The following is an 18,197-nucleotide window of genomic DNA, read 5'->3' as shown; positions in this document are numbered from 1 at the left end:
CCATTGATCTGAGTGCCTGTTTTGGTGCCAGTACCATACTGTCTTGGTGATTACAGCTTTGTAATTTATTTTGAAGTCCAGGATTGTGATGCGTCCAGCTTTGATGTCCTTTTTCAAGAGTGCTTTGGCTCTTCGGGGTCTTTTCTGGTTCCACACAAATCTTAGGGTTGTTTGTTCTAGCTCTGTGAAGAATTCTGGTGTTATTTTGATAGGGATTGCGAGGATAGAATTTTTAATTCTAGGAAAGGAGCAGAATGAATTTTAAATGCTCATTAACAGTCATTAAACACTTATGAGGAATTATCTGTAAGCTCTCAAGATGGTAGAATGGTCATTTACAGATCATATAGTGGCTTCTGTTTTTATAGGTCATACCCTATTTATAGAGGAGAGAAAAAACACCTTCTATAGGTGCATGAGTCTTGTCAAAACTCACGTATTTCTGAGAAGGGATGAAGAAGTATCTGAGGAACTAGGAGAAAGATATGAATCTTTGCTTTTTTACTCTATTGGGAATTTAAAAATTTGCCATTTGGAGGGTGGTCTGTGGAAAGAATTCATGTTTTACTGACTTTGGCATCACTTTGTTTAAGTCACAATTCAAAACATAGTTACATGTACATGCATGAGCATGCACGTGCACACACACACACACACACACACACACACCCTTCCCCAATGAGAAAAAAGAATATATCTGCACTTCAATTTTTTCTGCCAGTCTTCCCTAATCCCTCCAGCCCTAAAACAAGATAATATCACTTACAGGAGTGTTGGACTAATTTTGGGAACGGTGAAATAATAAAATCCCTTACTCTAACCTGTAGTTTTAACTGACAAACTTGCATAACTGTAGAACCCATCATTTGCCCCTCTTTTCTGACTTCTAATGCCAGCCTTTCATATTGTGAAATATACTATCTATGCTCACCACTGTAAATAGAAATGGACTCTAAATTTTTTATCTACAAACATGACTACAAATGACTTTAGCAGTAATCTCCAAAAAACTATAGTTAAGACAAATTCAAAATTAATTAATGTTAACTCTTTATATGAAGTGTATTTATTTATATTTGTATATTATATTTTATTCCCAGAGTCCCTGAAAGCAAAATTAAAATTCATGGTAGGTGATGGCTTCATCCATTTAACTAGCAAAAGATAGGTAGTTCATTAAAATGACTAGGTCCCCTTCTAATCACAATATGGTGAAGTCCATCAGCCCTACCAACACACACACAGCCTTGTTTTTAAATCTTAAAAAAAGCTAAGGATCATGAGATACTGAAGAAAGCTTCCATCATGAAAGAGAGAAAGCATTAAATAAATAAATAAATAAATAAATAAATAAATAAATAAAAAGAGGGACTTCAAGGAAATAGATAATTCAGGGACAGAAGAAAATTCCCGCCCCCCCCCCAAATTATATTTATCAGTCTTAGAGAGATAAGAGAAGAAATTGCATTCATAAAACAAGAACAGAATTTAATTTGTATAATGTGTAATCAGCACAAAAGAAGTCTGTGAAATTAGAAATCTAAGATTAGAAATAAAATAATCTGTGAAAGGGATTAAGTCCAGAAAGTCATTAAATGGAGCAAAAGAAAAATTGATGGAAAATAGGAGAGGCACTATATGAAAATTACAGGACCATATGTCTGACCATATTGAGAAAGATTTTAGAGAGTACTGAAAGAGATTGATAAAAATTAGTGATGGATACACAGAAAACAAGGCAAACACAAAAACAAAGCAATTGAGCATTACCTCAATAATGATTCTGCTATAAATACTGAAAATTTATTTCACAAAACAGTGAAAGGGTGCACATAAGAAAGGATAGCATGAGCAAAGGATGCTGCAAGCATTATGTTTAAAATAAAGAAGAGGCTATCTTTAATTTTAGAATTTGCAGACCTTATGATTTCTGTATACAAATATGATGCCGGGTCTTCCACGTTCCATGTTGTAATATTAGTGATGATGGATTTCTTGAGGTAGTCACACATTCTTTTTATACAGTGACCTAAAATAAATCATAAGCCAAAGTTAGGAACCAGTCTTTGAAGAGTATTTTTTTCCTGTTGAAAAGTCCTTTAATTCACGACAAAGTCAAAACATTGCCTTTCTAGGTGCCACGCACTGTGTTACAAATATAGAGATAGTATTAGCGTTTGCTATGCTAATAGTTTACTCAATATAAAGTATGGCTATGACTTCTTGCATTATGAAGCAGATGTGGCATATGGTCCTTGGGCTTTTTTATGAGCCTCCACCTAAGCAAACAAGTACCCTTGTATTGCTTTTCCTATGGTTCTGATAAGCTGTGCTTCATTATTTTAGTGTTGACCTTCAACATTTGAAACTATTTCTTCATTGGTTTTGGTTGTTGAAATGTCACCTGATAACTTGCCTGTGCATTTATTTTTATTTTTTTAATGTTTATGTATTTTTGAGAGAGAGAGAGCATGCACGAGTCAGGGAGGGGCAGAGAGAGGAGACAGGATCTGAAGAGGACTGTGTGCTGACAACAGAAAGCCCAGTGCGGGGCTCAGACTCATGAACTGTGAGATTGTGACCTGAGCTAAAGTCAGATGCTTAACCTACTGAGCCACTCAGGCACCCTTGACTATGCATTCATATATTGTGGGCATTGATCTTTATATTGTTATTACCAAGGCTTTCTGAGTTAGCCCTCTAGTATAATTCAGTTTCACAAAACTGTGGGTTCTGATTTTTTATTAAACATTTCAAAATCAAACAATTTAATCAAATGTAAGAAATGATGAGTTAATGGAATTGATATCTCTTCCATGAAGTCCAATCAAATCCTATCTGTAAAATAAATTAGCAACTGATCATCTCAGAAATTACAAAATCAGTTGCATGGTTTTCTATTTTAATTAAGGAATTGAAATAACTTTCAATTATGAATCGATTTCCCTCTTTCAGAATTGTCTAAGCTGTTTAAACATTCTTGACTGGCTTTCTCCTAAGATACAGTGCTCTTCTTTGCCTCTTTTGTCCCTGTAAGTGGATTTGCTCAGAGAATGAAAAGCCTGAAAAGTTGTCATTTCTCCCCAAGTGGGTAGATGATTCTGGTGCCCCATCCTCTGACCAGCAAACCAAATATGGTAACCCTAAACTAATACCTAAATTAGGCAAGAAAAGAAAGTATGAAAGCAAATAAAAAAAAATATCTTAAAAGTTAGTATTCTTGAAAACTTTTTGGAAAGAGAAATCGGGAAAGAGCCACAATTAGATTTGTATTTTAGATGATCCCTGCTAGTGATCTGGAGATCAATAACAATAATACAGTAATAACAGCAGCTAACATTCTGAGGGCTTGCTATATGCCAGTCATTGCCTTCAGTTCTTATTTGTCACGTGAAGAAATTTCAACAGTATATCCGTTTTACAGGTGAGAAATCCAAGGCACAGATAGGTTAAATAAATTGGCCAAAGTCAGCAAACTGATGGTAGTTGGTAGAGCCTGGAACCTGAGCTATCAATAGCCATCAGGAGGCTATTGCAACAGTGTACATGAGAATGGATGAGGGCTTGAACTAGGTCAAGTTCATAAACGTCTTCCAGTGTTGTAGTTATTGTGGGGCATGCTTGAGACTTGTTTTTTTGTTTTGGTTTGGTTTTGGTTTTTGGCTTTTGTTTTGTTGTTTTTTGCTTTGGGTTTTTTGTTGTTTTTTTTTTTAATATGCCTTGACATTATTTTACTGGTGCCAAACTGGGCATCTGTCCCAGTTTAAAAAAAAAAAAAAAGCTCAATCATAGACTTCTCTGAGTAAAATCCTACATGGATGTGGTTTGGCTTCTTATCCAAAGAAGCACTTACAAATCACTCACTTGATCAAGGCATTAGTATAAATCTGCTAATGGAATTGAGTTTACAAGGCACATTCCACAGACAAAAGCTTTATTCGGATGACACAATCACAGAGATGAACTGACAGCTAAAGGTTCAACTGGAATATGGCTTCAAAAGTTACTCTCTATGGGTGTGAAGATATAGTCATGTTCATTTTGGTTTTGCTATGATTCCATGCCAATAATGGGGAAATTTGTGACCATTCAGCATTGCTGGCTTTTACATTGTGTTACTTTTAATACTTTGATCAAAAGTGCTTGAACAGTGATACCTTTGCTACTGCCAATTGCCATCCTGATAGAGACAAAACATTTTCAAGAGTAAAGGCTTTGTTTGTGAGCTGCAAAGTTAACAGAACTTTCTAGAGTGGTACGAAAGTCACCAAGGAACAGAGGGTTGAATCATTGATAGACTGAAAAATGACATTTTTATGTAGAGATTTTTCATTGATTCTTTGTGAGGCAGGTTTATGAACACCAGATGCCAATCACACAGCACCAGTGGATTTGCAAGATTATAAAACCGGGGAGAAAGTGAAGGTTAATCACAGGGTACAATAGAGATTACTTATGGTAATGAATTGCATAATTTTTCTAGACAGAGTTGGATTAATGTTCATCCTGAAAAGAGATTACGATAGTTGCGATTCTTGCAGTAAACAAATACTAAGCAGATCATTTTTGTTCAACATGTGAATTAAGAGTCCTAAAGAATCTATGAATCATCATACACAAGGAGGAAAAAATTAACCGACTCCCTAACTGTAAGCGTGAGATGCGCTGGGGTTTTGTGAGGGAACAGAGGCAGTGAGCTCTGCGCCACAGTTTCTTTGTCCGAGTGCAGCCTTGAAAAGACGCTCAGGGGCCCCAGTTGTCATAGTCCACTAGCTGCAACTCCATTTATAAAGAACACCCTGCCCTCTCATGGGTATCACAGAAACCAACTCTGCCCGCCTCATTAGTACATCACCTGGAAGTGATGAGGTATCTCAGGTGGCACTGTGTGTCCGTATTTTGTACAGTTAACAGAGTCCGACCCTGGTGTCTGCTCTTCTCTTTTGGAGTGTGAGTGGGAAGGGTGCTCCTTGTCCTTGTGGGGAATCCCAGCCTTTTTCTCTGCTCACCCAATTAGGAATGTGGAGCTCATTTTTAGAATCAATCCTTGATTCATTTGTAGAGTGTACTTTTTTGCCATCACCTACATGTTACAAGACATTGCCTTCTATACATGGCTTTAATTTTAACAGTAAAATAGCATTTGTTTTTAAACTTCAAAAACAATACACTGAGAAAGGCACATCGCTTCTGTGAGATTCTTTCCCAAAACGTTACAACCTCGATCTGATCATGAGAAAACATCAGACACCCCAAATTGAGGGACATTTTACAAGTAAATGCCAAATACTCTTCAAAGAAGTATGTTTGTATCATGCAAATTAGAAGACACCAGCTTCCAAACTCCCATAATCTCACCACCAAGCATAATGACCATTAACATCTTAAAGTATCCCCGCGCTTTCTCTTTGTATTATATCCCTTACCACATTTTTTTGAGGAAAATACTGTTGTGCCTATGGTTACTTAACTGCTTTATTAACTTACAGATATATACATATACGTGTGTGTACATATATATATATAGTATATATTGTATATATATATACACATATATATATATGTATATGTATGTGGTGTATATTGTGTATATATATATATATATATATATATATATGTATATGGTGAATTCACTACTGCTTTCTCTGATCCTTAAAAAGTTGTCCATCAAAATGCAGGCATATGATGACCAGAATACATACGATGACTCTTAGGCTCCACACATCCACCATGGAGCCATCTCACTTTTGGCCCTGGAAAGAGTTTCAAGGCATTATAAGGAAGCTGCCACACAAGGCATCCAACTTATTGCCAAAGGGGAACTCATTGCTGAAGCAAAAGTCTGCAAACTTGATGTTTATGTCAGTTTCCAATAGTTGGTTTTCTGCCTTTAGGTCTATGGACAGTACCCTTTTGGAGGCAATACTGTACAGCAGACACTCTCTGGCAGAATTTTCCTGGGGCCCTTTCTCTTTCATACTGCCATGATCCACTAGGTAATTGAACAGCCCTTCCTCACTAGCGTCTCCATGACAAGGTAGACTGTTCCTGTCTCCATCATTTCAAATAATTTCATAATGTTGGGGTGATCCACGGCCCTCAATATTTTGACTTTATAGGATACTTAACAGGATTGACTCCTGTTAATGATCTTCATGACCATCTCTTTTCCAATCAGGATGTGTCAGGTTAACTTCACCTCGGCAAAGATATCCTTGCCCATGGTAGTTGCCAACCTGGGTCTTTCCCTCAGCAGAGATGACTGAGAGACCCGGCGGTGTGTTACACTTACTTGGAGGCACCATGTCCCAATGTCAGCTTAAAACCGGGAAAAGCTAGGGAGAAACTTGACCCAAATTACTTCAAAAGAAAATCACTTTCAAAGCATACCTGAAAAACTGATCTTTATGATGGAATCAACATAGTGCCAGACAAAAATAAAGGTAAACAAAAACATTAACAAACTAAATTTTAAAAATGCAAAAAAACAAGAATAAAAAATAAGAAAAAGATTTAAAAAGAATTTCTTTTATGATTAAATTTTTCACTTTTTCTTTAAAGTGAAAATAATTAATAGACAAAGTAGACAAAAACCCTACAATGCCAAGGAAGAAACTAACTTTAGTCAAAGTCCCCACAGGTCATTGAAAACCAGCTTCCCGAGCTAGAAGGTACAAAATCCTCCGCCCAGCCAACATCTTAAATAGGTGCTTGGGATTCCCTAACAATGGCCTCTTATGAGGACATGGCAAGAAACTGGCTTATCATGGCCAGGGATAAGGCACAGCAATTGTCTCACTTTTTGGATTCTAGAACGCTTTACTCTTTTTTAACGTTTTTATTTCAATTCCAGTTAGTTAACATACAGTTTCAGGTGTAAAATATAGTGATTCAACACTTCTGCACATCACCCAATGCTCATCACAAGAAGTGCACTCTTTAATTCCCATCACCTATTTAACCCATCCTCCCACCCCCTTTCCTCTGGGAACCATCAATTTAGAGCTCTTTACTCTTAAAAAATACTGCATTTTGTATCAGTTTACACACTGCCCAATACTAATACTTTAGAATTGTCTATATTTTTAAAAAATATTAATTAAAAAAATGTGAACTTACATAACAATTTCTTGCTTAAAGTTTATTATAGAGAGAGAGATATCTATATCTATAGAGATACATATGCTCTATTTTATAGGGCAATTTGAGGTTTACAGAAGAATTGAGAGGAAACTGCAGAGTTCCCATGTAACCCCCCCACCTTCCTATCCCCATAATTTCCGCAAATATTAACATCTTGCATTAGTATAGTGTATTTGTTACAATTGACCCAATATTAATACATTAGAATTAACTAAAGTGCTGGTTTGCATCAGGGATCATTTTTGTGTTGTACATTATGTGGGTTTTGACAAATGTATAATGACATATGTGCATGGTTACAGTAACACACAGAACAGTTTCGCTCTAGTAAAAATCCTATGTGCTACACCTGTTCATCCCTCTCTCCCCCAAACCTTCGGCAACTACTGATCTTTTAATAGGTATAGTTTTGTCTTTTCCAGAGTGTCACAGACTTGTCATTTTACAGTATGTAGCCTTTTTGGATTGGCTTAGTTCACTTGGCAATATGTGATTAAGGTTCTTCCATGTCTTTTTGTGGCATGATAGCTCATTGCTTTTTATCACTGAATAATATTCGACCAACCAGATTTACCACAGTTTGTTTATCTGTTCACCAATTGAAGGATATCGTGATTGTTCCCAGGTTTTGGCAATTGTGACTAAAGTTGCTATAAACACTTGTGTGCAGGTTTTTGTGTGGACACAAGTTTTCAACTCATTTGGGTAAATACCAAGGATCACAGTTGCTGGGTCATATGGTTAGAGTATGTTTAGTTTTATAAGAAACCGCCAAACTGGCTTCCAAAGTAGCTGTACCATTTTGTACTCCCACCAACAATGAGAGTTTCTGTTGTTCCGCATTTTTGTCAGCATTTGGGGCAGTCAGTGTTTTGAGTTTGGCCCTTCTAATAGGTGCGTACTAGTAGCTCACTGCTGTTGTAATTTGAAATTCTCTGATAATATGTGATGTGGGGCATCTTTTTATGTTTATTTGCCATCTGTATGTCTTCCTCAATAAGATGTCTGTTCATATCTTTTGCCCATTTTTAATTGTTTTTTTTCTTATTGTTGAGTTTTAAGAGTTCTTTGTATATGTTGGTTGTTACTCCCTTGTCAGGTATGTGTTTTGCAAAAATTTCTCTTCCAGTTTGAAACATGGGTTTTCATTCTCTTCACAGTGTATTTTGCAGAGCAAAATTTTTTAATTCTAATGAAGCTGTTTGTTTGTTTTTTTTTCATGGATCATACTTTTGATGTTGTATCTAAAAAGTCATTGCCAGCCCCAAAGTCATCTAGATTTTTCTTATGTTATCTGCTAGGACTTATGTAGTTTTGCATTTTACAATTAGGTCTCTGATCTATCTTGAGTTAATTTTTGTGAAAGGTATAAGAATTGTGTCTAGATTTCTAGTTTTGTGAGAGGATGCCATTATTCTACCCCCATTTGTTGAAAAGGCTATCCATTCTCCATTGAATTACTGTGCTCCCTTGTCAAAGATTGGTTGACTATATTTGTGTTGGTCTAATTTTGGGCTTTCTCTTCTGTTCCACTGACCTGTTTGTCTATTTGTTTACCAATAACACACTGTCTTGATTACTATTGCTTTATAATAAGTATTGAAGTGGAGTAGTATCACTCCTTCCACTTTGTTCTTGTCCTTCAATATTATATTGGCTCTTCTGGGTCTTTTCCCTTCCCATATAAGCTTTAGAATCTGTTTTGTCAATATCCACAAAATAATCTTCTGGCGTTCTGGTCAGGATTGCATTGAATCTGTAGATAAAGCTGAGAAGAACGAACATCTTGAGAGTATTGAGTCTCCCTATTGATGTGCATGGGATATCTCTCCATTTATTTAACTTTTATTTGATTTATTTCCTCCAAGTTTTGTAGTTTTTCTTATGTAGATTTTGTACATATTTTTTTAGATTTATACCAAAGTATTTCATTTTTATGGGTACCAATGTAAATGGTCTTTTCTTTCAAAGTCCACTTATTCACTGCTGGTAAATAGGAAAGCAATTTATTTTTGTGTATTAATGTTGTATTCTGCTACCTGGCCATAATTGCTTATTAGTTCCAGGAGGGGTTTTTTTTGTTGATTCTTGGAGATTTTCTGTATAGACAATCATGTCATCTGCAATAAAAACAGTTTTAATTCTTCTACCTTGTATTTTCTGTTCTTGTGTTATTGCATTTCAGTATAATGTCAAACAGGAGTTGTGAAAGGGGTATCTTTGCCTTGTTTTAGATCTTAGCAGGGAAGTATTTAGTTTCTCACCATTAAGTATGATGTTAGTTGTAAGGTTTTTTGTAGATGTTCTTTATCAAGTTGAATTTTCCTCTCATCCTGGTTTTCTGAGAATTTTTTCATGAATAGGTGTTACATTTTGTAAAATGATATTTCTGTATCTATTGATATGATCAGATGATTTCTTTTCTTTATCCCTTTGAATTAATGGATTACATTAATTACGTTTAATTGATTTTTGAATATTGAAGCAGCCTTAAATACCTAGAATATATTTCACTTGCTCCTAATGTATAATAATCCTTTCTATACTCTGTTGAGTTCAATTTACTATTATTTTGTTGAGGATTTTTAAATCTATGTTATTTTTGTTGATCCATAATTTTCCTTTTTGTCATGTTTTTGTCTGGTTTTGTATTAGAGTAATGCTGTCCTTATAGGATGAGTTAGGAAGTGTTTTCTCTGCTTCTCTTTTCTAGAAGAGATTAGAGAGAATTGGTAACATTTCCTCAAATGTTTGATAAAATTCACCAGTGAGCTCTAGACCTGGCGCCTTCTGCTTTGGAAGATTATAAATTATTGATTCAGGGGCACCTAGGTGGCTCATCGGTTAAGCACCTGACTCTTGGTTTCAGCTCAGGTCATGATCTCATGGCTTTGCGGGTTCAAGCCCCGCATGGGGCTCCATGCTGGCAGTGTGGAGCCTGCTTGGGATCTTTCCCCCTCCCTCTCTCTCTGCCCCTACCCTACTTGTGCTGTTTCTCTCTCTCTCTCAAAATAAATAAACTTCAAAAGATATATATTGATTCAATTTATTTGATAGATGCATACTAATTCAGATTACCTATTTCTCCTTGTGTGAGCCCTGTGGAGCCCTCGTAAGTCTGGCCCCTTAGGAGATTTTATATCATAAGTTAGTCCTTGCTCAGTCTCCAGCAATTGGTCAATTACCCTTTTCAGTGTCTCTCTTAAAGACTCCAGCAGCAGCCACTGTTCCCAGTAAGCTATGATTTTCTGTATTCACCTGTCTCTATAGCTTTCAGGGCAGTGGTTTGCCCGGTGGCATCAATTCTGTAATGAATCTAAGAAGAGTTATTGATATTCAGTTTGTTCAGCTTTTTTCTTGTGGTGAAGATGGGAGTGATGCCTTCCAAGCTCCTTATATAGATAGCAGGGAGAGTTGATGAAGAAAACAGTTCATACAGAGAATAAAAGAGAAAAATCACGTATGTTACAATGTATGTGAATAGCCCAGAAAACTAATCCTGTTCTGTATAGCACAACTACTTTCATATATGAATGGTAAACATTTAAGGTTAATATTATCATTCTCAAGTTAAAATTTCTTTTTTTTATCTTTTAATGTTTATTAATTTTTGACAGAGAGAGAGACAGAGCATGAGCAGGGGAGCAGCAGAGAGAGAGGGAGACACAGAATCTAAATAGGTTCCAGGCTCTGAGCTGTCAGCAGAGTCCGACTCGGGACTCGAACTCACAGGCCACGAGATCATGACCTGATCCGAAGTCGGACGCTCAACCAACTGAGCCACCCAGGCGCCCCTATCATTCTTAAGTTAAAAAACAACTGGGTGTCTATATAGCTAGTGTATTAGAGTTAAAATCCCAGTATTAAGGGTGCCTGGGTGGCTCAGTCACTTAAGTGACTGACTTTTTTTTTTTTTTGCTAAGTTTTTTTTCAATATAATTTATTGTCAAATTGGCTAACATGCAGTGTGTACAGCATGCTCTTGGTTTTGGGGGTAGATTCCCGTGTTCTATTGCTTACATACAATACCCAGTGCTCATCCCAACAAGGGCCCTCCTCAATGTGACTGACTCTTGAGTTCAGTTCAGGTCATGATCTCATGGTTCGTGAGACCAAGCCCCATGTCAGGCTCTGCACTGACAGTATGGAGCCTGCTTGGAATTTTCTCCCTCCCTCTCCCTCTGCACCCACCCTGCCTCCCCCACTTGTGCACATGCATGCACGAGAACTCTCTAAAAAAAAATCAAGAACTTGGGTTTAATCATTGAGAACCTTTTATAAGCTCTAATTTGTAAAATTTACAAGATGTGTCCTTATAGTTATAGTGTCTTAAATAGTAAAGAGGATATTTGAGGAAGTATATACCATCAGAGCAGGATTAAGAGGGGGTATGGACCACAGTTTTTCTTTTTGTTTTTTGTTTTTTTTATTTTTTAAATTACCCACTGTTGCTTCAGAACCTGTTCTTTTTAAGCTTTGGGACCTGATCATTCCCAAGAAACATTAGGCATCTATTCTCTCATTCAGCAGTGGGCAGTGGGTATTTCATTTTCAAAGTCACAGAGCATGAGAGAGACAAATAGCAGTATTTACACTGTGCCATATGTCAGCAGGCCTTTCTGGATCATTATGGTGATGTCTTTCCTCTCTAAATAATTTTTACAAATGTACTGATGAAGACAGATTTTTGTGGTCTGTCTTTGATGGGTCATAAGATGAACCAGCACTATATTTTTTGCTGAAAATATGCGTAGTTGTGACATGGTATTTCATACTTTTGAGCCTATTGCTGCCAAAATGAACATAGTTGTAAGAAATTATGATCCTCTCATCTTTGTAACAGTAAAATGGCTTCCTAATGTGTTTCCCTAACTCTGAACATTAACTTAATATTCCCCTGGATTTCTGAGTTCAATCCTTTCCCCCCGCGGAAATCCCGTGAAGAATACAGCTTTGGACCAAATGACAGAGCATAGAGGATGAAATTAGTTGCATTAAATTACGATATGACAAAAAGCCTTTCAAAATCTTTGTCACAATGCAACATTCAAGCAACATTAAACAAACCAGAGTAAAAATAGACCAAGGAAGAGAGTTAATATTTTTAAAGGAAATCTTGTGAACTAAGATCACTTACGAATTTTGAAAGCCATTGATTTATAGCCGGTATGCTATGGCAGTTTCTAATTTGGAGATCCTACCTTACAATCATATATGTTGTCTCCTCTTGTTTAATCTATGGATATAGAATTAACTGTTAAAATACTTTTTTGGTACACTTTTAAATTTCTCAAAAAAACAAGTCTCCATTGAGAAAGTTAGCATTTAAGAAAGTAACAGAGAAAGGGAGGAAGCATAAGATATACACTTTTATGCAATGTTTATTGTCTTTCTAAGTATATGTATCTAAATAACAGCATACATTTTATAAATTATTATAAAAATCAATTTTATTCTAAAAACAGAAAGAAGAGTTTTGATACCTTTTTCCTTTATTTCTACCATACTTTGGGTTTATTTTGTGTTAGTTTATTTCCTTTTTCCCCTGAAAGATCTGATGTTTATGTTTTAAGTTTAATTCTACCATGTTGGGATGTGGGAAAATAAAAGCTTTTGATAGGGTTACTCTAGCTACATAAAAGTCCATGTTGAATATGATCATAATCTTGAACTTTGATTAGGTCTGAGCTAGTAATATCTTGTGATTAATCAAAATGGGTTGTACTGCCTGTAGTATAAGTCATCTTCACAGATGGGATAGAGAATTATCAGAGTTCTCTTGAATATTTGTCTTAATCCCTTCTAGGATAAAATGGCTTTGGATTTTTTTTTTTTTTAACTTTAAATCAGATTGAGTTCACCAAATAAATGAAGAAGAAGAAATTTTGAAGTCTAGTTTTTCTAGGATTATAGGTCAAAAAAGAAGGAACTTGTTTTTTAATTCACAATATTTCCATGTTTCGTTGAATGTGTTTCATATGTTGTCTTGTAAAATTTAATAAATATTCCTATTCATTTTGGAGTTGAATAAAAACTTTATGAAAGGATATAACAAGATATACTTCATGGAAACAATGTTGAAGTTTTTACTGTTCCCAACAGCATAAAAGATTTTTCGAGGTTATTAATTGTCCCTCTTCTAATGATATAATCCTAGCCTAAAGTGACATCTGATAACAAAGAACTTTACTTTGGCAAGTGAACTACCTGACATCTAACACTCAGAACAGTACAGACAGAGCTCATACATAAAATGGTTACTAAGTGTAGCTGTCATTTCAGTCAGCCATTTGAGTCTTACAAGATAACAAAGTTCTTCAAAAAGTTGCTCACCAAAAGCTATGAGTTGAACTGTATACCCCAAAACCCACACATACTGGTGGGGCTCAATAAATCCATGTCTTTGATTATATAAGAATCATTGAATAAAAGAACGGAATTAGCTGTGCAATTCATCCATTCACTTCTAGAGTGGATTCATAACTCACATGTATTAAAATAGGGACTTAATTTTTTCTTGTGTTTGTTTGTTTGTTTGTTTGTTTTTCTCATAGGAGACCTGGTGAGCCTCCATTGATAAAAGGCTGGCTTCCTTACCTTGGAGAGGCCCTGAACTTCCAAAAGAATCCTTTAGGTTTCATGAAAACACTTCAAAAGCAACATGGTGACACTTTCACTGTTCTCCTTGGGGGTAAGCAGCACTTCTATAAGTACCTTCCATAAGTCATAAGTTCTTGGGGTGTCTGGCTGGCTCAGTTGGTAGGGTGTGCAACTCTTGATCTCAGGGGCATGAGTTCAAGCCCCACACTGAGTGTGGAGCCTACTTAAAATTTAAAAGAAACAAAAAACAGAAAAGAAAAATGCTTAAAAAAATAATAAATTCTCAGTTGATTTTTTTCTCAGTTGTTCTTAAGTTGTATTTTTCTCTAGGCAAAATATGGAATGTTTATATATTATTGTTTCATTTGTAGGCTAGTACAAAAGAAAACTATTTCTTTGAGTACAGTAATTTTCACATTAAAAACAAAGTTTTTACACCAAGTGTAAAAGTCTTGAGGGTACCTAGGGAACCCTGCTGTCCTCCCATCACCTGCCATTTTGGCTTCATTTGGCTTGGTTTTAAGAATTGTTCGGGGCACCTGGGTGGCTCAGTCGGTTCAGCATCTGACTTCGGCTCGGGTCATGATCTAGCACTCCATGGGTTCAGGCCCCGCGTCGGGCTCTGTGCTGGCGGCTCAGAGCCTGGAGGCTGCTTCGAATTCTGAGTCTCCCTCTCTCTCTGCCCCTCCCCCACTTATGCTCTCTCTCTCTCTCTCTCTCTCTCTCTGTCAAAAATAAATAAACATTAAAAAATTAAAGAATAAAAAGAATGGTTCAAGGGGAAAAAAGGCTAGAATGTATTAACAGACTTTATTTTATACAGCAGTTTTAGGTTTAAAGAAAATTGATCAGAGATTACACGTATATCCTGTTTCCCTTGATCATAGTTTTCCTTATTGTTTCTTACTATAGTATATCCCATAATTTGTCACAGCTGATGAGCTGATGTTGATACATTATTAAAGGTCTGTGGTTTACATTAGGGTCCACCCTTTGCGTTGTACAGTTCTTTGAGTTTTGACAAACGTATGTCATCGATCCACCATTCCCTGGATATTATTCACTATCATAGAGGATAGTGTAACTGCCCCCCAAATCCTCTGGATTCCACATACTCGTTCTGCTTTCCTCCCGACCTGATCCCCTAGCAACCACTGATCTAGAATGTATCTCTTTACAATGTATTTTTAATTTTGAACTGTTTGTTATGCTTCTCACTTGAATAAAATGCTTACAAAAGAAAAAAGAAAACTACAGCAAGATTACTAAACATCCCAATATCATAGGGCTGAGAGGAAAAGTTGGAATGTTCTTCTCTCATCCTCCTTTAAGGCCCATGTTGTCCAGCTGTATGAGCTAAATAGCTAAATAGCTGCTGTGTAACAAACCTCCCCCAAATTTAATGCCTTAAAGCAACCAATCTTGCCTGAATCACTTTTGTGGCTTGAGTCATCTGGCTGCTTAACTGGGAACTGGATGTTCCAAGATGGCTTCATCACGTGCCTGACTGGGCCTCTGTGTCCACACGATGTTTCATTCTCCAGAAGTTGTCCTTACATGGCAGCTAGTGTTTCAGGTGGGTGAGAGGAAAAGCTGCAGAGCCTCCTGAGAACTGGGCTGAGTTATTACAAAACCTCTCTTCCACCACATTTTATTAGTCAGAGCAGTCATAGCCCAGCCCCAACTCAAGGGTAGGGAAATAAACTTCACCACCCTCTGGGAAGAATGGCAGAGTCCCATTGCAAAGGAGCATGTGTAGAGAGATAGAAAGAGTTTACTGTAGCCATCTTCGCACAGTCTTTTATATCAGCTTATCACTGGACTAGCTATTTCTTTTCTTCACCTTTCATGTCCTATGTCCCAGAAATCTGATCTCTACAGATTAGATTATCTGCACTTCTTTGCCCTCTGACTTCTAGTTGAGCGTGCTGGAGGGAGGGCAGGAAAGGCCTTTCCAGGCTGTTCTAGCTCTCCATCTCTCACTGGGCTGTGGCAACATAGTTCACTCGCCTTCCTTTCCTTCCCAAGAAGAATGAAGCCATCAGGTATGATCTCAGACCCTCACCTATCTTCCGGATATCCTTGTGTCTCACAGCTATCCTCCCTACATTTTCCCTAATTTCAAAGAATGTTTAAGACAATTACCTGTCCTCGTGACCGTAACATCCTGCCTCCAAAGGTCCGGTTTCATTATTTATTCTTCCCAAACATATGTCTTCATTTTTCTTTCCCTCTTAGGCCCTTACATAAAGCTTAAAATAGCCATACTTAAGCTTCTCCTATATTCTCCTTCTAGGTACCTTTCATTTCTTTTTTTTTTTCTCTTTTGCATCCAGATTTTTTAAGTTACCTACATTTGCTCCCATGCTTGCTTATCTCCTAGATACCTCCTACTTGGAACAAGCCATCTGCCTTGCTGAGGACATTAATGGGCCCTCACCTGACTAGACCTCTCTACTTTGTTTGACCGTACAGATCTCTCATTCCTTCTCAGAGCGCCCTCTTCTTTCACTCTGGTGACACTGCACCTCTGGTTCTTTCACTGACCCTGAGTATTCCTTAAACTGGGTCATCTTTACTTAAACACCTTTCTTTGCTCAACCCTTTTACCTTCCTCTAACCAGTCTTGGAATTTTATGTTCTGTTCCTAAAGAATTTAGGTAATTTCTTCTTACTGCAATTACTCTGTTGAGTATCAGAAGCAACCTTTTGTACATAGAGCAACTTCATTTCAGTGCTGCCATTTTAATGTAATTGGGAGAAAAACGACGACCCAACTGGATGAAATTATCAGCACGGCTTGCCTTCTTGCATGAACAGGCAGTATCCATTTCATCACAACCTAGTGGCAGGTCTCTCCCTACACTCCGATTTCAGGAAAATTGAAATGGAAAAAAACATCATGCATCTGGAGCAACTGCACTATCTAATGGAATCCTCACAAGGCTCCCCAAGACTGGGCTCCCCCACCTCTCTGGCCTCGGCTCTTGCTACCGCTTGCCTTGTGCTTAATGCACTATTAATATGCCAAATTGTTTGAAATTTCTCCTCACACATGATGCCCTTTTGTGCCCGTGTTTTGTCTTGCTGTTTTTTCTGCCTGAGTGCCGTTCTTCTGTTTGTGAGTCATCCTGAAAAGATGACTGACACGGGTTCATCTTTTCAGGTCATAGTCACATTACACTTCCTCCCCAAAGCATCATTGACCATCTCTTCTCCCCTGTTATGTTTAACGCCTCTTCTCCAGGCTCCCATTACGCTCAGTATCACTCTGTCATGGCATTTAATAAATTGTGAATTTATTGTTAATTCATTTGTCTATTTACCTTCATTATTCTTTATCTCCTCTATTGCCAGCATTTAGACCAGAGCTCAGCACTGATTGATTCACAATAAATATTTGATGAGGATATTCCCAATACCTTAGAGCTGATGAAACACTTACTATAATACAAATAAAGGCCATACCTGGTGCTTCTATTCTAAGTGATCTTTTGGCTTCATAATAACAAAACTATATTCTTCACTTAAAAAAAAATCACTCTTACTTAAAAACTTAAACTTTATGTCCTAATGAGTAGACACAAATTATTGATCTTCTCAGTTTTCCCTTTTAATACATTATACAAAATAGCCTGAGATGATTAAGATGATTAAACAGAAACTTGTGGTAGAGTTGGATAATGTTATTCACTGTTCAAAAAAGAACCAATTTCCACTGACACTTGATATCTTCATCTTAGACGCTAAGAAGCTTGTTGAATTTCTGATGTCTAAATAATTTGACCATGGTTATGCTCTTGAACTCAACAGTACACAACCACAGTTGAATGTGTACCACTACTCCCCTTTGGCTCCTTACCAGAGTTTGTATTAATTCCTGTCAAGATACCCTGTTAACGTATTTGCTTCTAATGATCAGTTGGCAAAATAGCTCCTTTGGAAAATGTGAAATGAGGAATGGGGCCTTCCACCCTTGTCCCGTAATGTGATTTCAGTTACTGTATGCTCTTGCATGATGAACAAATGATTGTCATCCCCAAAAGTCTCAAGGGACACGGATGTCATCTTAATAAAGAAATTAAAAGGTACATCTTTTCATGAGAAACCACGTAAATTCGTGCCCTGTCGCAGAAAATAGTTCTCTAATTGGTTTTGTGTGGTGGTGCAGAGGAACAGTTTTCCCTAGATGTCACCCCGGCGAAGCACCACTGTACATCATTGTCAGCAGCTAGTGAAATCTCCCTAATAAGAGGGAGAGTATAAAATGTGATCATCCTCAGAAACTAAAAAGTTCATTCATATTTCACTTTCAAACTAATATTTTCAGCTTGATGTTTTAAAAAATTCTATTGAAAAACTAAGCATGGAGATTAAAAGCTCATAATTAAGGAAAATCTCTTTAAAATCCAAATTTATCTCATATTTGTTGACTAGGCATTTCTATATCTAAA

At 36.9% G+C, this 18,197-nt stretch overlaps 1 protein-coding gene across 1 annotated transcript in view; it reads left to right on the top strand.

Moving 5' to 3' along the window:
- The window catches only part of LOC124507527 (cytochrome P450 7B1), a 100,909-nt gene that overhangs the window by 56,822 nt on the left and 25,890 nt on the right, over positions 1 to 18,197 (top strand). Inside the window, exon 4 of the mRNA XM_047073859.1 lies at positions 13,660 to 13,834. Within this exon, the coding sequence (XP_046929815.1) occupies positions 13,660 to 13,834 (175 nt within the window). The remainder of the gene's footprint in view (positions 1 to 13,659; positions 13,835 to 18,197) is intronic.

This window comes from Lynx rufus, unplaced genomic scaffold, assembly GCF_022079265.1.
Source record: "Lynx rufus isolate CCGP_SWC_20201006 ecotype Redwood Valley unplaced genomic scaffold, mLynRuf1.p SCAF_12, whole genome shotgun sequence".
In the NCBI taxonomy this organism is placed as follows: Eukaryota; Metazoa; Chordata; class Mammalia; order Carnivora; family Felidae; genus Lynx; species Lynx rufus.
The sequence above is the reverse complement of the archived record's forward strand: the minus strand, read 5'-3'. Positions and strand labels throughout refer to the sequence as shown.